Source organism: Ursus maritimus, unplaced genomic scaffold (genome assembly GCF_017311325.1).
Source record: "Ursus maritimus isolate PB19 unplaced genomic scaffold, ASM1731132v1 scaffold_1, whole genome shotgun sequence".
Classification (NCBI taxonomy): domain Eukaryota; kingdom Metazoa; phylum Chordata; class Mammalia; order Carnivora; family Ursidae; genus Ursus; species Ursus maritimus.
The window spans coordinates 38,361,718-38,383,202 of NW_024423343.1; the positions used below are offsets into that span (position 1 = coordinate 38,361,718).

General features: G+C 35.3%; 1 protein-coding gene across 1 annotated transcript in view; it reads left to right on the forward strand.

Moving 5' to 3' along the window:
* Positions 1-21,485, forward strand: part of DNAH7 (dynein axonemal heavy chain 7) — a 250,895-nt gene that overhangs the window by 163,411 nt on the left and 65,999 nt on the right. The window contains exons 46-47 of the mRNA XM_040636571.1: positions 1,188-1,351; positions 14,579-14,733. Coding sequence (XP_040492505.1) covers positions 1,188-1,351; positions 14,579-14,733 — 319 coding nt within the window. The remainder of the gene's footprint in view (positions 1-1,187; positions 1,352-14,578; positions 14,734-21,485) is intronic.

Sequence of the window (21,485 nt, forward strand, 5' to 3'; positions counted from 1 at the left end):
TGCTTTTCATCTGAGTGTCTTGTGTTGTGTCCCACCATCCAAAGAAGCTTTAATTATACCTGAGATCATACAATTAGGAGACAGAAGCCCGGCAGACAACGCCTTAATCGAGTGATAAAAATCAGTGTCATCAGTAAATGAACAGTTGGAAATCCTGTTCCACTGAGGGGATGCAATGAGCAGAACACGACATCATTTCTATGATATTCCTGCCAAAGGCACATAACCTGAACTGAATCATGAGGGACCATCCTAGAGATGCAGCTGTGGGACATTCTACAGTGTAACTGATGGATCAAGGTACTGAAAGTCATCAAGTGTCCCTACCCTGTCGTGGCCTTTCCTGGGCAAACCTAAGGGAATGCTGGTGGAGGCTGCTCAGCAGGAGCCCAAGGCAGATGGTGGTGCCCACCATGCCCTCACAGCCAGCACCGCTCCGCGCCCACGGCGTTCTCCTCTGCCTGTCGGCAGGTACCGACACCTTGTGTGTCTGGGTCTCCTTCCCAGGTCTCTTCCTGACCTGTATTTCCTCTGGTCATGTCTTTCACTGTTTCTGAACTCTGTGATATGTAACTTCAAATTGGACCTTGACTTCTGATTTTCTGAGTGTGAACTTGGACTTGACGTACCTTTTTGATTCCTGAGCGTCCTAGCACACTGAGCTCCAGGTGGGATGTCCCAAACTCCAATACGTGTCCTGATCCTTCTTGGTGCCTGATAGTCCTCCTATGGTCCCTCCCTGCCAGGCATGCAAGAGCCAGAAAAAAAAGTTTTCCCTGTTCCCTACCAGTTCAAAGTAGATTTACTTTTATTCCATAATACTGTATTAAGGCTTGCTGGATATTTATAATTTAAAGAAAATGTATAGAATAATGACAATCTCCAACTACTTGGTCAAGTGCAGCTTTAAAATAAAAATTGGCAGTTGTTTTTTTCGGATGCAAAATTCTGACTTGGACTTCACTATTAAGTAATCCATCTAAAATTAACATAGGATATAGTTCATTTTCATTTGAATTCATAATGGACCTCCTAAATTATAATTTGAAAAAATCCGATAAATTGTTTTTGGGGTGCAATTTCAACAATAGCTTGTTGACTCAAGGAATAAAGTGTAATCGAGGAGTTTACAAAGTATTCATTTGGTAATCTCCAGCCTCATTTTCATCTCTGTATATGTCTTAAAGAACCAAATCAAGGAGTGGACCAACCTGTGCAAAAGCAAAGATATTCCCTGCTCTGATGATTATTCTCTTATGGGTATCCTGGGAGAAGCAGTGACAATTCGAACCTGGAATATTGCTGGGTTACCTTCCGACTCATTTTCCATTGATAACGGGATCATCATAATGTAAGGAAAAATACTTTTCTCACACGTGATCTCTATTAATCAGTAGATTTATTTATGTGTGCCTCTTTTTAACAATTACAGCTAGAAAACTTTTATAGTATTGAAAATTTTTTACTTAAATCATTAATTAACTAAATTAAATAAGAATAATCACTTCCTTCTCCTAGTAATGTTAGGAAGATTGCATATTAGAGACTGTCGTAAACAATCAAAAACCCTAATGACTTTTGCTTAATTTTTAATCGGCTTTTGGCAAATGGAATAAAACCCTACCATGAGTAAGCGAAGTCCAAAACATTCATTCCTATGAAATTACAGGATTTTTGTTATTGCAGGTGAATGAAGGGTGCATTGGTGGTGGTGGGTTCAAGTGTACCAAATTCTCAGTCCCTGCTGTGCATGGGACCAGCTTCAAAGATCTGGATATATTTCTGGTCCTGGGCTGATTGGGACTTTCAAAATACAGTGGATGCTATTCTTGGAATGTCCTGGGTAATAGATAAATCACATGGAAATTGGGCTGAGAGAATACAGCAGGCTCATCCAGTCTCACCTTTCCTGAAGGTCTTATCTCCCAGAAACCAAGGACTTCAGCCTGCCCCAGTCATGATTTGTGTTATTTCCTAGTTCACGTTACCATGGGCCTTCCATCACTGGGCCAGTCTTCCTGAAGGTTTTAGCAGATTAGGAATAGCACAGGTAAACCCTCAGTAGAACACAGTAGCTCAGTTCTGTTACACGACTATTTTAATTAGTTACTAGTTTACTACTGAAAAAGTAGTTGATGTCATAGTACTTAAAGTACAAATGGCAGATGCATGTGAATTTTTAAAATAGAATCAACCAGTACGTATGAAGACTGGTTATTCTTAAATTTTTGTATGTAGTATTTATGAAAATTATTCCACAAGTTAAAACTCTGATGAACATGTTTCTTTACTGCACAACAAATGATCCTGATATACATATGTATACATATACGTACATATATATACACATGTACTTCTTAAGCATTTATTTACTGAATTGTTCTAAAAGGATTTGAGGTGAGTACAACTTGAATATAAAGTAAAAATCTGATGAGACCACCTAAAGGAAATTACAGTAGTTACTTCTAGGTATTTCAGACAAGCTGATCCTTACGTTTGGGCCCTGAATTAAGTTCAAAGCTTTCTAGTAATTAAGGCAAAAAAGAAAAGCTGTGTCACATGGTTCTTATATTTTTAACCAAGTAAGTCATACTTAGATGAACTTTTTCAGGAACTGAACTTAAATTGTAATTTTTTTTTTATTAATTTGGAGAAACGACTACAAACTTTTCTTTGGGGAATGAAAATTAAGTACTTGGTACTCTCCTCTCATAATCTAAATTAATCCAGAAGAGAAATGATAGAATCTAGATATATAATAAATATATGCATTAATTGGCCATTAAAACAGATTTTTAAATGCCTTTTAACAAATATAGGATGACAGCCAGTTTTTTAAATTATTTAACAAGTAGGTGGCATGCAGAGAGTTTGTGTTGATGTTTAATGTGAGAATACAATTAGACATTGACATATATGGGAAGTTTCTGAAAGTTTAGAAGCCTACTTTTACTTCTCACAGCTGTACCAATTACCTTCAGCCTGAAGAATAGATTTTTGCTGTTTTTGCTATTGTTATTTTTTTCCCTTTCAGAAAAAAAATACTTTGCTTTTTCCAAGCCCTTGTGAATATAATTGATCATGTCCTGCATAATGGTAGCTCCGTCTTTATTGCTTCAATTTGCAGTTTATATACGTTTGTTCCACCTGGCAGGATATCTGCAACCATTATACTCATTGGAGGCTAAATACTTTCTTCTTTTTCAGCAAATAAATGTACTCTTTCTTTTGGGTCCAGTCATATATCAATAATAATAGAACATTGATGAATATTTCTGCATTTAAGATTCCAAACCTTTCAGCGATTATTTTTCAAGGTAACATACTCACATTTCAGGAGAGAAAGAGGTAAAAAATCGTGTTAATGAGCCAGAACCCTTACTTTTTTGCTACTTGCACGTAAAAATGTTGAAATATTAGCAAAAAGTCATGGCAACAACTTTACTAAGAAAGAAGTATTAACATTTTTCATTCTTGGCTTATTTTGTCCATGTCTTTTGGTAACCTTATCCTGAGAGGTTTCAATAAATAGGTTTAAGGTGATCATTTTGAAGTATCGGCTAAGTATCTTATTGACTTGCCTAGTGCGTTCTTCCATTCCCCAGAGATACTTGCTTGATAATGATAATACCTAATACTGAGCACTTACTAAAGACCTAATCCTGTGCTAAGTGCTTTTTACATACTATCTCAGCTGACTGAAGAGTTGATTATTTAGGGAAACGGGAAGAATCTATAAAATTTAGATAAGTTGGAATATAATTAACTTCTGGAGTTATTGACACCTGAAGGTCCTTGGCTAATCAGAATTTCAAAGGCTAGTGATGACATTAAATGTAATTGGATTGTACCTAAACATTTCACAGGGAAATAGTATTGAGATTGTTTAACCACTCGGTAAATAAATCAGACCTATATATCTAATATAACTCTGCTTTTTAAAAAATGTCTTTTAGTTTTCATTTCTGTAGGAGTCAGATAAATTACATTTATTTCAGTAGCAGTAATAATTGAGAGGAGCACCCACCTTTCACTGTTTTTATCTATTTTTATGTATGTGTGTAAAAAGGGATATAGCAAAACTCTTTGAGATGCATCTCTATTATATATTTAAATTCTGTGTCCTTCCATGCAGACTATTGTGAACATGTATTATCGCTATTAGAAGTCTGTATTTAGCAAAAGCTCCAAAGAGCACCAAATAATAATCCTCTCTAGATAATCACAAAAGAACAAACATACTAAAATTTGGAATGCTGAGTCTATAAAGATTCAGTTTGCATTTGGGAACCACTGATTTTAAAGCATTCCTAGATTCAAAAATGTTGGGTGGAGGAAGTAAGAAGATTGTGTGGAGAAAGATGTCTTGTCAAAAAATAAGGCAAAATAATGAAGAGGAAGTAAATAGTAAATACAGGGCTTGTTCATTTCAAATTCAGGATTTATATTCATCCAAAGAGTGAAGCTGTTTAAGCCAATGTGTGTTGCATATAGCTCTCCACAATCATTGCTATTAAAACCAGTGCATTCTTCTCTACCAACCCAGAAGAATGTCTCCTTTGAGATTTCGTTCATTTGATATGTTATTCTATAGAAGCCCTAATCTTTAAAAGCAAAATTAGCTTTAAGGGGCTCCTGGGTGGCTCAGTCAGTTAAATGTCCAGTTCTTGGTTTCAGCTCAGGTCATGCGTATCTCATGGGTGGTAAGATTGAGCCCTGCACTGGGCTCCGTGCTCAGTGTGGAGTCTGCTTGGGATTCTTTCCCTCTTCCTCTCCCTCACCCTTTGCCCCTTCCCCAGCTCGTGCTCTCTCTTTCTCATAACTAAATAAATAAACCTTAAAAAAAAATAAAAGCGAAATTTGCTTTAAAAGAAAAAAAATACTCAAGTCACGACATTGTCCTGCTTTTGAATCAAAAAGATATGTTGGGGGTGTTGTTTGGGGAAAATAAGTTTCCTATAATTGTAACTGGGTATTGAACGGCATCTCTGTGTGTGTAAATATAGAGATAGATACTACTATGTAAATATATAATTGTTCCAGGACAGCACGCTTGAAAACATTACCCTTTTTTCATTGAATTGTTTTTACATCTTTGTTGAAAGTCAGTTGTCCACATATATGTAGGTTTATTTCTGGGTTATCTATTCTGTTCTATTGATCTATTTGTCTTGATGCAAAAACCACATTGCCCTGATTAGTATAGCTTTATATGAGGTCTTGAACTTAGATTATATGCCTTCAAACTTACTTTCTTTTTCAATATTGTTGTGTCTATTTTTTAACCTCTCATTATGAATTTTGGAATCGGTTTTTAAATATCTACAAAAGAACCTTGCTGGGATTTTGATTGGAACTGCATTGAATCTATACAGCAATTTGAGAAAAATTGACAATAAGTCTTCTATAAACACTATATATCCCTGTTTTTAAATTTTTTCATTTTTTTTTCAAATCTTTGTTCAAATTCTAGTTAACATATAGTACAATACTGAAGTACAACTTCAGGAATAGAGTTTAGTGATTCATTACTTATAGATAGCACCCAGTGCTCATCACAGCAAGTGCCCTCCTTAATCCCCATCACTTATTTAGCCCATCCCCTGCCCACCTCCCTTCCAGCAACCATCAGTTCGTTCTCTATCATTAAGAGTCTCTTATGGTTTGTTTCCCTTTCTTTTTTTCCTCCCTTCCCATATGTTGATCTGTTTTGTTTCTTAAATTCCACATATGATATTGTCATTCTCTGCCTTACTTCACTTAGCATAGTACACTCTAGCCCTATTCACATTGTTGCAAATGGCAAGATTTCATTCTTTTTAATGGCTGAATACTATTCCATTGTGTATATATATATATATATATATATATACACACACCACATATATATACACACCACCTCTTTACCCATTCATCAATTGATGGACATTTGGGCTCTTTCCATAATTTGGCTATTGTTGATAATGCTGCTATAAACATTGGGGTGCATGTGTCCCTTTGAATCTGTTTTTTTGTATCTTTTGGGTAAATACCTAATAGTGCAATTGCTGGATCGTAGGGTGGTTCTATTTTTAACTTTTTGAGGAACCTCCATATTCCACAGTGTTTTCCACAGCGGCTGTACCAGTTTGCATTCCCACCAACAGTGCAAGAGGGTTCTCCTTTCTTGGCATTCTTGCCAGCTTCTGTTGTTTCCTGTGTTTTTAGCCGTTCTGACGAGTGTGAGGTACTATCTCATCGTGGTTTTGATTTGATGAGTGATGTTGAGCATCTTTTCCTGTGTCTGTTAGCCATCTGGATGTCTTCTTTGGAAAATGTCTATTTATGTCTTCTGCCCATTTCTGAACTGGATTATTTGGTTTTGGGTGTTGAGTTTAGCAAGTGCTTTTTAGATTTTGGATCTTAACTCTTCATCTGATATGTCATTTGCATTATCTTCCATTCCGTAGGCTGCCTTTTAGTTTTGTTGATAGTTTCTTTCATTGTACAGAAACTTTTTATCATATCTCTGGTGTTTTTTTGTATCTCCTTAGATTTCTTTCATCAGTATTTCATTGTTAGATTTATATCCAGTACTTTTTAATTTTTGTGTGCTATTGTAAATGGTACTTTAAAAAAGTTTGCTCAGTTGTTCGTTGCTACTATAAGAAAAGCAATTGATTTTTTTAAAAGATTTTTTTAATTTATTTATTCGACAGAGATAGAGACAGCCAGCGAGAGAGGGAACACAAGCAGGGGGAGTGGGAGAGGAAGAAGCAGGCTCACAGCAGAGGAGCCCGATGTGGGGCTCGATCCCACAATGCCAGGATCAAGCCCTGAGCCGAAGGCAGACGCCTAACCGCTGTGCCACCCAGGTGCCCCAGCAATTGATTTTTGAATATTGACCATGTACCTTGTGACCTTGATAAATTCATTTATTAGTTCAAGGATCTTATATATAGATTCATTAGGATATTGTACAGAGACCCACTTTACAAATAGAAGTGGTTTCATTTCTTATTTTCTAATATTATGCCTTTTATTTCTTTTTCTTAGCTTATTGTACTGTCAAGGACTTTTTTTATTGCCAAGTGTAAGAATACTTTTTATACAAATATAATTTACACTGGCTAATATAATGTTGAGTAGGGGAGATGAAATTGCACATTGTTGCCTTTTCCTAATCTTAGGGGAAACGAATTAGCCTTTCACTATGACATACTGTATCAGCTGTAGGATTTTTTGTACATCCTTTTTATCAGGTAAGGGAAATTCCCTCTGTTCCTAGTTTGCTGAGGGTTTTAATCTTTAATACATGTTAAATTTTGTCAAGTGCTTGTTCTGTGTCTATTGAGACATATTTTTAGGTTTAGTTTGTTAATATGGTGAACTGTACTGATTGATTTTTTTCAATGTTTGACTAGCCTTGCTTTTCCAGGATAAACTCTACCTGGTCTTCATCTATTCTCTTATTTATATATTTCTGATTCAATTTGCTGATACTTTGTTGAAGATTTTTCTGTTCCTGAAGGATATTGATATGTGGTTTCTTTTATTTTAATGTCTGTACAGTTTCGTTATCAAGGTAATGCTGGCCTCATAAACCAAATTGGAAAGTGTTCTCTCCAAGTTTCTGGAAGAGATTGTGTAGAATTAGCTCTTCCTTAAATGTTTTGCAGATATAACCAAAAAAACTATTTGTGCCTGGAACTTTCTTTGTTGGGAGATGTTATCTATGATTTCAATTTTAAAAGAGTTGCAGTTATCTTAATACTTAAAGAAAATTCAGGTATCTATTATTGAGTTTGGGTAGTTTCTATCTTTCAAGAAATTGGTCCATTTCAACAAAGTTGTCAAATTTATGGGCATAGAGTTGTTTGTATTATTCCCTTCCATCCTTTTAATCTCTGCAGGGTCTATAATGATAATCTTTCCTCTCATTCCTGATATCAGTAATTAGTGTTTTCTTTGTTTTTCTTGATCAGTCTAGCTAGAGTTTGATAATTTTTCCAGATCCCATCTAAGAATAAGGCTTTCATTTCATTGTTTTTCTCCATCTTTTTGGTTTTCCGTTTTATTGACTTCTGCTTTAATATTTGTTCTTTTCTTTTGCTTGTTTTTGTCCTAAACTACTCTTCTTTCTGTGGTTTCCTGAGGTGAAAGCATTAAGTTACTGATTTTAGATTTTTCTTCTTTTCTAATCTATTTATTTACTGCTGTACATTTCCCACTAAGCACTGCTTTAGCTGCATAACACAAATTTTGGTATGTTGTATTTTCATTTCCCTTAAAATATGTTCTAATTTCTCATGAGACTTCCTCTTTACAGGTCTTTTAAAAATACATTAATTTCCAAATATTTGATAAATTTTAAGATATCTTCTGCTATTTTTTTAATTTGTAACTCAATTCCATCATGTTCAGAGACTATACACTGTATGATCCCTGTTGTTTTAAATTTGTTGAAGTTTGTTTTATGGTATAAATATGGTCTGTCTTTGTGAATGCTCCATGTGTACTTGAAAAAATACATATTTTGCTATTATTGGGTAGAGGGTTCTTTAAATGTCAATTAAATTGAATTGTGTGATAGTATCCATATCCTTGCTGATTTGCGGTCTACTTACTGTTCCTTTAGTTCTATTAGTTTTGGCCTCATGTGTTTTGGAGCTCTGTCGTTAGATGCATAGGCACATAGGATTATTATATCTTCATGATAAATTACCCTTTTATTATTATGTAATGTCTCTCTTTATCCCTAATAATTTTTCTTCTTCTGAAGTCTATACACGATTCAGCTTTCTTTTGATTGCTGCTTGCATGGTGTATCTTTTACCATGATTTTGTTTAATATAAGTATATTACTCTACTTGACTGAGTATCCGTGTCTTGTAGACAGCATACAGTTAGAGCTTATATTTTTTCCTAACTGATAATCTCTCTCCATTAATTAGTATGTTTAGACAACTTTATACTTGATGTGGTTGATATCATTGAATTTAGATCTACCATTTTATTATTTTTCTTTTCTGTTTTTACCTCTGATTTTTGTTGCTCTGTTTCTCATTCTATTGGATTATTTGAATAATCCACAATTTTTAAAAAAGTATTCCATTTTCACTATAATGCTTTGCATTATTTTTTAGTACAAATTTTTCTATCTACTTAGAGATAATATTTTACCACTTCAATAAAATGTAGAAGGCTTGCGATCATGTAGGTCTCCTTTACCCGCCCCTGATTATGTTAGTCGTATGTAATATGTCTGTATACTTTGAAGTTCCCCCCAACTTAATGTTTTTTGTCTCAATATTTATACATATTTTAAAGAAACCAAGAGGAGAAAAATTATTACATTTACCATTTCATTGCTCTTTTTTTCTTTCTAAAATTTACTGTGGTATCATTTCCCTTCAGGGTGAAGAACTTTAGATTTGTTTGGAGTAAATCTGCTGGCAAAGAATTTTCTTGGTTTCCTTGATCCGAGAATGTCTTTATTTTGCCTTTATTCTTAAGGGATATTTTTAGTGGATATAGAGTTCTGTGTTGAGAGTTCTTTTCATTCTACTAAGAATGTTCTGTGTTCTGGCTCTATGATTTTTGAGGTGAAATCTGCAGTCATTTGAATAATTGTCATCTATATGTAATATGTTACTTTTCTCTGCTGCTTTCAAAAATATTCTTTCAAATCTTTGGTTTTTAGCAGTTTGATCATAGCCTATCTGGGTGTGTGTGCATTTTCGTATGTTTTATTTTTGTTTTTGTTTCTTAGTTTCTCCTTTTATGAGGATTGCTCAGCTTTGTGAAACTGTAAATTTATGTGTTTCACTGAATTTGAGAAAGTTTCAGTCATTATTTTTTTAACTATGTTTTCTGTATTAAACTCTTTCTCCTCTCCTGGGACCCCCATCACATGAATATTAAACTTCTTAATATTTTCTCACAGGTCTTGGAGGCTCTGTTTGTTTTATCAGTTTTTTTTCTCTCTCAGTGTTCAAATTGTATTATTTGTATGCATCTGTCTTTTAGATCACTGAATTTCCTGTCATCTCCTTTCTGCTATTGAATCCTTACACTGGAATTCTTATTTCAGATATTTTTCAGTCCTAAAACTTCCTTTTGGTTCTTTTATTTTTTCTGTTTCTCTGCTGAGTGCACCTCTCTTTCCATTTATTATTTATTTTAAAAGATTTTCTTTATTTAGAAAGAGAGCTCAACCCTGGGGAGAGGCAGAGAGAGAGAGAGGGAGAAAGAATCTCAAACAGACTCCCCGCTCAGCACGGAACCCCTGCGGGGCTCAGTCTCACTGCCCATGAGATCATGACCTGAGCAGAAATCAAGAGTCCGATGCTTACCCAACTGATCCACCCAGCACCCTACCCATTTATTTATTTATTTTTTTAATGTTCACCTTTACCTCATGGAGGATGCTTATAATAATTGCTTTAAAATTTTTTTGGGGGGGGCGCCTGGGTGGCTCAGTCGTTGAGCATCTGCCTTCGGCTCAGGGCATGATCCCAGCGTTATGGGATCGAGCCCCACATCAGGCTCCTCCGCTGGAAGCCTGCCTTCTTCCTCTCCCACTCCCCCTGCTTGTGTTCCCTCTCTGGCTGGCTGTCTCTCTGTCAAATAAATAAAATCTTTTAAAAAAATAAATAAAGTTTTTTTCTGGTAATTCCAGCATCTCGCTTTTTCTTTGAGAATTAGTCATATTCTGGTTCTTTGTATGTCAAGTAATTTTGGATTATACCGTGGACTTTTGGAAAATGAAATTCTGGTTCCTATTAAGATCTTCTGGATAAGACTGATTTTTGTTTTAGTAGTCAAACAATTTGGTTAGGTTCAGTTGCTTTCCTTCTGTGGATGATGTTTCTGATATCAGGTCATAATTGCAAGCCTTTGCTGTGCTGTCTAGATACACTTCTCGGCGTGCATTACTCAGGGGTTTGTCTGGGACTTGAGTTTATATCATAGCTCAAAGCCTTTGGTATGCTTCTTTGGATTTGTTTTATATATGCACAACTTGGTACTCGTGTCTGAATTAGGGAGTCCTTTCTTTGGGTCTGTCTCCCTCAGAATTTCTCCCTACTTTCCATATCCCAAGGACCCCTTTCTCTGTATTTTTCTGTCCAAAATAATGACATTTCCTCAGAGTTCCAGCTTCCCACACTTTCACACAACACGTCCATACTTCGGACAAAGTGGCAAGAGGAAAAAAGGAGAATACTGGGGTTCCCCCTGCTTTGGACTAAATCTTTGTGTCCACCGACTTGATATGTTGAGGCTCAGTCACCATTGTGATGACATTTGGAGATGCAGCTTTGGGAAGTTATTGGGACTTGTGGGTGGAGTCTTGAATGGGGTTAGTGCCCTTAAGAGACACAGAGGGATGACCACTCTGCTTTTTGCCATGTGAGGAGGTGGCTAGAAGACTGCCATCTGCAAAGCAGAAGGAGGCCCTCACCAATCACTGGATCTGCTGGAACCTTGATTCCTGGGTTTCCCAGCCTCCAGAACTGTGAAAAATGTCTGTTATTTAAGCTACCCAGGTGATGGTCATTTGTTGTAACAGCCTGAGCAGACTAAGACAGCCTTATACACCATAGCAGAGCACAGATCTCTTTGCCCAGCTCTGTTATCCAGAGAGATTGGTCTTCTCTCCATGTAGTAAGTGCCTGTACTATCCCTGCTTCTTCACAGGATTACAGTTCTGTGGCTGGGGTGGACCTGGAGATAGGGGCAGAATTAAAAAGAGATTCCCCTGCCCCCCTTCCCCCCCCCACCAGTTCACACATGATCATTTTCTGTCTTCTAGTTTGAGTTTCTGCTACCTGTGCCTGCTGCCCAGTTCCCCCATTAGGCCTATTCTTTGACCAAAACCAGAAGATAGAAAGGAAAAAAACAACAATGATGACAAATACGCAAGAAACTCACAACCCCCTTATTGGTCATTCCTCAAGTTTTAACTTTCTTCCCATTCACTTTTTATTATTTACTTTTTAGAATCTGTTAAGTAAAATTTTGTATTTAATCCACAACTTTTCATTATAATCAGTCAAAGAAAAAGGCTATGACAGACTTAGGCTGGGTTGGTCAGCACCAGAGTCCTTCCTCCAAATTCAAGATGGTGTTCTTTGGACTGGTATTCCCCATGCAGGGATGACCGCTTAGAAAATGCGCATTTTTAGAATCCTTTAATTTGTATGATGTTTGCCAGATGCTTTTTGTTGTTTACCTTCCAGGAAGTTATCACACTTTATTTGATCTAGGGAAAAAGGATAAAGAAGAATCACTGTGGACCTTTCCCTCAAAGAATATCCTATTTAGATGAGTGATGTCATTAACAAATTGTAAAATTACCATAATAGAATGTGATCTTTGTATCAGAGTACCATAAATGTAATATGGATGCACTGCTAAAGAGGTTCAGAGAGAAAAGAGACCAAGATGGGCTTTCCGTATTGCGTAACATTCGAGCTGACCCTGAAACATTAGTGGGACTTGAACATAAAAGGATGAGAAGTGCATTTTGGACAAAGAAACAACGTCAACATGGGTATTGTGGTTAAAAATTGTGGAAGCAACAGAAGGAAGAGTGAGTCATTCAGTTTCTTTAGGGAAGCATAAATGCTAACACACATAATCCTCCCAACTTAAAAATACTTCTAAAATGTGGCAGAATGAAACTTACATATTTATAAGTTTTATTTCTTTCTGATTTTCCTTCACACTCCCTTTAGTTTCTTATGGATATGGTTCTCTTTTTATTAGTTTATTACATTTAAGATATTACACTACTCTTTTGGTCTCCTTTCTTACTAAATATAATTAACATTATGGTATGGACTGAATTGTCCACCCCCCCCCATTCGTATGTCGACTATATTACCCTCAATGAGACTATCTGGAGACAGGACCTTCAAGGAGGTAACTAAGGATAAGCGAGGTCATAAGGGTGGAGCCCTAATTCAATAGGACTGGTGTCCTTATAATCAGAGATACCAAGAATGCATGCACAGAGGAAAGGCCTACATGATGATACAGCAAGAGAGCTGTGTTGTCTGCAAGCCAAGAAAAAAGGCCTCTAGAGAAAACAAATCTGCCAGCACCTTGATCTTGGATTTCCAGCCTCTAGAACTGTGGGAAAATACATTTTGTTAAGACAGTCTGTGGTATTTTGTGTGTTGCATACCATTTGAGCTGACCTTGAAACATGAGTAGGACTTGAACATGAAAGGATGAGGAAGAAGTGCATTTTGGACAAAGGAACAGCGTGAACATGAGTGTCGTGGTTAAAAATTGTGGAAGCAACAGAAAGAAGGGGGGAGTCCTTCAGTTTCAAGCTGACTGTTACATTGTATAACCTGAATACTGGGGGACTAGACTATCTTTTTTATGATATAAGCTGCGCATTTTATGCCAGGTTCTAACTTAAATGCTAAAAAGCATGGTGACTTCCATTCGGGACAGATTCCCCAATAAAACTCTAAGTTCATATTATAATGAGATGAAATCAAATAAATTACCCTGTTTCAGCACCACACTGTTTTGGGTTTTTTTTTTTGCCCCAGTCACCTTTTATTTTCTCCTTTTGCTCTTCTAACAATCTGTGTGCATTTGCTGTGCTCACTTTTGAAGAGTATGATAGTATCTATAGGAACGTGGCCAAACTTATGGCAGGTGTTTACTGAAACTTCCAAGAAAAAGAACAATAATCTTAACGCTGATTCGATTTCACAAAAGGCAGAGAGCTAGGTGGTCAGATACCATTTGGCAATGGCAGATCTTGGTTAACTCTGTATGACCCCATAATATCCTAGAAGATAAACTGGCTGCCTCATAGTTTACTGTTCTTTTTCTTATCATAAAAGAGGGAGGTGAGAATACAGCAGGAAGTATGAGCTCACCCAGAGTGCAAAAACTGACTTTCAGAGAATATATTTCTGTCCACAGGAAGCTCACAGATATGTAATGAACTACAAACAGGACATTAAATATGCAATTGTTTGAAATGAATCCTGGATCAACAGTTGTGTTAACACTTTAGGATCCAAGAAGGTTAGAGGATTAAGATAAGGCCTTTTACCTTTTTTTTTTTTAACCATTTTATCTTTAATGGTCTAGATTTCAAAGAGAGAGAGATGATGTTTCAATCCTTTTCTTTCCCTCTCGTACAAATGCTAGCAGATTGAAGCCAAGAAATGGCAGTGACTGGTCACAGGAGTAATTAATGAAGGGCAGGACCTAGTGAAGAACTGGAGTTTTCCCAATTTGCAGTATTCTTGATGGTTAATTAACTGAATTAACTAGAAAGAGCAGCAAATTTTTTTTTCAAAAATGTAATTTAACCTTTAAAGAATTGTAATTTTCCAAAAGGAGTGAAAAAAACTTGTGTTTGCCAGATGATTTTTTAGAGTTGTCATTTTAATAGTCTGCTCAATATAAATGTCTTTGCTATAAGATCACAGTTTCTCAAAACAAGTTAAAAAGTAAAATATTACTGTAAAGCATAAGCTATAAGAACGTGATGTGTGCGTGATTAAGTAGCCTAGAGACAAATCATGACTTGGCCAGCATTGTCTCTCTTCCCTCCTTCTAGGAATGCAAGAAGGTGGCCTCTGATGATAGATCCTCAAGGTCAGGCTAATAAATGGATCAAGAACATGGAAAAAACCAATAGTCTTCATCTGATTAAATTAAACGATCCTGACTATGTCAGGACTCTGGAAAATTGCATCCAGTTTGGTACCCCTGGTAAGTAAGTGAATAGTAAGTGTACGTTACAGAAATGCTTGGAGAAGGCACGAATACCCGAAAGGATGTAGGTTTTTTCTTTTTTAAAAAGATATTTGTGTCAGACTCGTCTTCAATAAATAATGACTTTGTTATGTCTTTCATTACTTATTGATAATTAATCAGGAACTTGAGAGACTATTGTTCTCGCGGGTTAGGTTGTTTTCTTTGTCCCAAGATTCATTTGTGATGCATCCTCTAATGTAACTGTTTTCATTTTTGTCTGTGCTTTGCCATTCTTCAGTGCTTGTTATAACTCCGCTTCTGCAATTAAAAGGGCCACTTGACATGCCAGAAGTATTTTAACACAACATTAGTCCAATTATGTATTTATTCTTCCTTCGGTTGTCCTACCAAAGTGGCAGAAAAGTGAATACACATTTCACATGGCTAACTATTATCTGCCACAATGGAGAGATTAGAAACATGACAAGGATTTTTTAGTAAAGCACCATGCACATGTCACATTTGTCAAAATGAAATATTTACGATTTAATAAATCAGGGCTGTCACATTTTAAATCTATATTATCTATCAAATTTGGACTATTTACTTGACCAAATAAATAAATGTTAACGTTAGGAAACTACAACATATTTATCCCTACAACAAGTTTAGCAAATTTCAGTTGCTATTAGAGCTAATACTGTTTGGAAGAATTACAATAAATGTATCGGGTAGGCTTATGGACATTTTATTTTTGCGTATTAATAGTGAGCTAATCTTTAAAATATTATAAATTTTAGGTTTTGTTAGGGTACATATGAAATGAAAAAACCAAGTCTACCTACAAAATCTGTGTTTCTGTATATGGACACACAGACACACATGCAAATGGTATTTCATTCAACCAACTGTTGTTAGAGTATAGTGATAGAGGTGTCACGAAAAAGGGAAAACATGATTATCTTGCTTGTTTAATAGCATCAGACAATATGTATAGTGTGTATAGACAATATGCATAGTATAACAGTATAACTAACTGTAATAAACACAGAAAGTGGACTTATGTCACTAACCCTTGTTAGAACCACTATGCTGTTATGGGTAGGTGCACTAGCTCTGGAATTAGAGTAGTTGTCTCTGTTAGTCACTGTTTAGTTCAGTGATCTTTCTGAGACTCAGTTTCCCCATCTGTACTTTGACCATATAGTGTGAGGAAGAAAAGAGTTACTGTGATTTGGGTACTTACGGTAGTGTCTGAGAAATTTGATGTATGTTGTTCCTTAGTTGGAGATTTACTAGGCGGTGTATGCATATTCTTTTAATTATACTAGTATTATCTTTAATTATATTAGCATAATAAAAAAGACATAGATGTTTATGAGAATTCAGAGAAATAGGGAAGATTTCTTGAAAGAATTGGCACCTTAAATACTTCAATTAAAATTACTTGATTTCACTTGGTCAAATTTCCTTGATAAGGTAAAAAAATCAAATCATTTAATATCTACCACATGCTTGACATTCTGAGATCCTACAATCTCAGTCATGGATCTTGATGTTAGGTTCCATCATTTTAGAGAAGAAAGGGCCATAGAGACAATGAGTCTAGTGGTTTCCAAACTGTGGGAGAGAAAATCAACTTTTAATGGGTCATGACCAGCATTTTTCAATGAAACACAGTAGAGAAGAGTAGAATATATTAGGCTGCATGGCATGGAGTAAAGGTAAACATTAGTTCATGAAATTTTTGAAGTTTTATATGCATATGTAAATATGTGCTTAATCAAAATTTAAAATGTATTTCTTACTTGGAGTTGTGCCCATAAAAATATGAAATCCAGTAGTAATTCCAATCACTTCATCTTATTAACAAATTAAGTGAGGTGCTAGAGGATGTTAGTTACATGGCTTAACCAAGATTGTACCCCCAGTTAAGGGAAGTGCTGAAACTAGTCCCAAGTCTTCTGCCTTTGTCCAGTGCCTACTGGGCCACTCGCAGTTGTTTTAACCTACTTTTGGGGATGAACTATTTTAAAAATGGATAATAATTATTTACAATACCTTCTAACATTAGTCATCAGAGAAAAGTGAAAATTTTAAATCTATTATAGAAAGAGTAACAGATGGCAGATTTTATAACTGTTTTTACATCGGAACTTCAAGTAAAAGAATTGGTTACTGTTACAGTTTTAAAACATAAGCAGTTGAAGACTTCCATTTAAAAGTTATTTTGGGTATTGGCCTATTCCAGAACAGCAGCTTTTGATGCGTCATCCCTTGTTGGCAGCCTGGGTAGAGAAGACAGGGGTTTTCTTCTCCTTCCTCCACCTGCCTCTGCTTCAGCCAGAGCAGGCCTCCCTTTCCTCTATTTATGTTAAGTTTTAAGATAATATCTTCTTTGGAAAAAAAAAGTATCCTACTGCTTGCAAAGGAAAGTTTGAAAGCCAATGTTCTAGAAAATACAGATACATCTATATTAGCTACATCAGTTAATAAGTTGTGCATAGGTTATTAATTGTATAAATATTGCTGATAGATCAATTTGTTTATACCTCAATAAAGCTGGAAAAATAAGACAAAATTTTAAAAAGACATCAACTTGTATAGAATATCTCTGAATAACTTTTCATTAACTCTATGAAAAAAATCTTTGCCTTAAGAACAATATCTGTCATACCTGAGCCTGCCTTCCCTTTATCTCCTCGCACTGTGCTTTCTTTTCCCCCTTGCATCTAACATGCAAAACTGCTTCTGGTTTAACTTTTCCTTCATTTGCTCATTTGCTTGCTCATTCATTCACCTAACAAATATTTGTTTTGCAACTACCACATGCCACTGAAAACATAGCAAGAACAAGACAGAGTTGGTCTCTGCTGTTTTGGAGTTTCTTGGTTTAAAGAAGGAGACCAAGATTAGTGTGATGAGGGTTAGAACAAGGGAGTATGGGGTGCACGGGAACAGGGAGTCTGTATGACCTAGCATCGCTTCATATCTCTTGGCTTTCTGTGCTCTTCCATCCACTTGGTGAATTCGTTTAAGTTCATCCTTTAAGATACAGCTCAAACACCTCTCTTCCTGTGACATCTCAACCTCTCCAATGAAATGCCAATAATGAAGTTTTTACAAATTTCTACTATTGCCCTTATTATTATGTACGTAACTGCTTCTCACCTCCAAGCTCTTTGACGGTGCCCAGTAGGTGGTTCAAAATGATTGAATCTCCTCTGGATGCAATATGCTACACTGTTGAACATAATACACAGAAGATTTTTTTTATTAATTTGAAGTCTAACATAGAATAATGTAGATAATTCATAATTTTTAAAAAACCTGATATCAGTTGCTGTCCTAAGTGAAAATTATATATGAAAGGAATACTTGGGTTTCTTTCATATGTCTCTTAGTAAGGATAACTGTTTTTAGTGAGATGCTCTGCCTTAGTCAAAAGATATTAGCAGCATGTGTTTGGTCTCCAATCTTGGTTTCCCACTAGGTTTGCAAATACTGTGATGAGCTGACATTTGGAAATGAGGAAGGGTTTTTACATAAACCAGTATATTGTTAACTTTGATGATAGAAATATGAAAAAAAAAAAGCCTGTCTCATTAATTTTTGCTCCTGTATTTTAACCTGAAACATATTTTGATCTAATTAAAAGTTAAAGGAGTCAAACTAAAATAGTTAAATTAAGGATAACATTCTGTGGTAATTCATGTACCTATAGATTTGTGTTCTTTTTCCTGTTTTTTAAGTTTAGAATACTTTTGATTTTTCACTGAGGCTAAAATATAGTAAATATTCAATTCTGAGAACAGAGTTCTTTGAAATCAGGATGCTATAGAAAACTTAACAGACATAAGACTTGATTCTGTTAGTTTTCACTTTTGGGGTAAAGAATCAAGTTTATAATATTTAAGTTTTATATGTATTTTAGCTTTGAAAAAGATTCATACATATTAGTATAGGCACTCGTAATTCCATTTCAAAATAGGAAATAAATAGTGTAGGGGCTGAAATTGTAGAATATATTTTTAGGGAAAAATAAAGATGAGATTTTATTCAAAAAATTGCTGTTAATAAAAGTTCAGGCAATTAAGCAACATTAAAATGTTTAAAAATTTCATAAACAGAATTTCCAGTTCATATCTTATTCTAGCAAATTAATAGATTTTAAAAATCTGATCATATAAAAATAAAAATGAAAAATCAATATTTAGTATCACTGTTGCTTAACATCATTAGGAAAGTTCTTTTCATTGCAATAAAATAAGAAAAAATGAGAGTGCAATAACATTTGGAAAGAGGAAATAATATTTTATTTGTAGATATCAAAGAAAATTAGCTAAAAATCTATTAGGATAAAGGAATTTAATGGAGTAGAGATATTCCAAAAAGAATATTTAAAAGTAATAACCAAGAAAAAGTTGTGTGTGTACTGATTCTAGTCAACCAGTGAGTAGGAAACAAAACAAAACAAAAAACCAAAAATTAGTGTGACTAGCAATGCATAGTTAAAAAAAAAAAAAAAGACAAAACTTCACAGAAAAGCACGAAGATTTGAGTAGGACCTCTCTTTTGGTCTGGTAAGAAAACTAAATGCTGTAAACATGTCAGCTCTTTCAGAAATACATGTTTTAGAAATAATGCTAAAGTTAACCTAGAAGAAAGAAATAAAAGAGCCAATAAAAATTCAGAAGAGTGAGTTTGCAATTAAATGGAGTAAGTTCTGGAATAAACTAATATATAAAGCCTTCAATGCATTATAAAGTACATTATGAACCAATGGAAAGATAACACGTCGTTCAGCAAATGGTGTTGACAGTGGTTTTGTAGAAAAATGTATTAAGTCAGAGTCTCACCTCACACCAAAATATGTTCTAGATAAATTAAAGAATTAAATATGAAAGAAAAAATAGAAGACATAAATGTTAAAAGAGCATAGGGGAATAACTGATTTGCCTTTGAGAAAGAACTTTCTAAAAAAATACACAATTGATAAAGAAAAAGATTAATAGATTTGACTCTAAAAATTTATAAGCTAAGCCAAGAAGCATTAAACTTAAGAGACCATCAAGCAAATATAATTTATGGAATTTATTGCATTTATTTATATTTAAGTAATCAAACTGTAATAAAAATATTTAAAGATGGGGCACCAGGCTGGCTCAGTTGGTAGAGCATGTGACTCTTAATCTCAGGGTTGTGAGTTCGAGCTCCACATGTTCGGTGTGGCACCTACTATAAGAAATAAATTAAAAAGTTTTTTAAATTAAAATATTTTAAGACAATGTGGAAACATATTCCCTGCCAGATATTTGATTAAATTTTGAATCATTGATAATTTTTTAAACTGTGGCAATTTTTTTAAAAATTTATTTTAGAGACTGAGAGAAAGAGGGCAGGGAAGGGTTGGGGCAGAGGGAGAGGGAGAGAGAATCTAAAGCAGACTCCCTGCTGAGCAGGGAGCCCCGTGTGGGGCTCAAACTCACTACCCGGAGATCATGACCTGAGTGGAAATCAAGAGTTGGATGCTTAACCAACTGAACCACCCAGGTGCCCCAAGCTGTGGCAATTTTTTAAAAAGAGTCTTTACATTTCAGAGATACTTAGTCAAATATTTGAAGCTGAAGTTTTATGATATCTAGGATTTGTTTGTAAATAAACCAGGATGAGATGAGGAAGAAGTGAAAGAAGATTGGCTAAATTTACAAGGGTCAAAGCTGAATGATTTGTATATCAAGTTCAGTGTACCGTTCTTTTTACTTTTGAACAAAGCTTGAAAAAAAATTTTTAAAGATTTTATTATTTATTTTAGAGACATAGCATGAGTGGACGGAGTGGCAGGGAGGCAGAGGAAAAGGGAAAGAATCCCAAATCCCAAGCCTACTTGGTGTTGGGCACAAAGCCTGATGCGGGGCTCGATCTCACGACCCTGAGATCATGACCTGAGCCAGTCTGGTGCTCCACCAACAGAGCCACCCAGGTAATCCTGACCAAGGTTTGAAAATTTCTACAAGTAGGAAAAAATGTAAAAAGAAGTGTAAACAAATTTGAAAACAAGCAGGAAATGGGCAAGGGGGGGAGCTATTTGTTACAATAATGTTAAAAGATACAAATAAAGCTTTAGAAACTAGCACTTTATGACAATGAATGATATTTGTTCCCTGATACCTATTGGTGCCCCCTGTGTTTCTATGGACAGCATTGCATTCATAGTTAAGAAACAAATTTCCTAACTTCCATTGTGATTGTATATGATCATGTGCCTATGGTCTGGCCATCAAGGTATCAGTGGAAGTGTCATTTGTGATTCTCAGGAAATCTTAAAGGATGTTTTCTCCTTTTCTATTTTTTCTTTCTTTCTGGTGGTTGGAATATGGATGCCACTTGAAAGGCCATTTTGGCCAAAAAGATCAAAGCCATGTAATAAGAAGAGTGAAGGAGCAAGATGGCTGCAACTTGGATCTCTGACAGTTCAGACACACTGTCTTCCCAACCCTGGACTGATTACCTCAGGCTCCCTTTACATGGGATATGAAGTCCTTCTTTTTCATGTCATTATCATTGTGGGTTTTTTTTTATCTCGGAACTGTACCGAAGTGTAAATAACATACACAATAGGAGAATGGGCCAGTATACTAATAGACAATGTACAGAGGGAAAACATGTAATTAGACAAAGAGCATCTAAAACATTAAGCCTTGAACATAAATTTTAACTATTTTTTACCTTGCAAGTTGTAAAAGTCCTGAATACAGTATTTACTG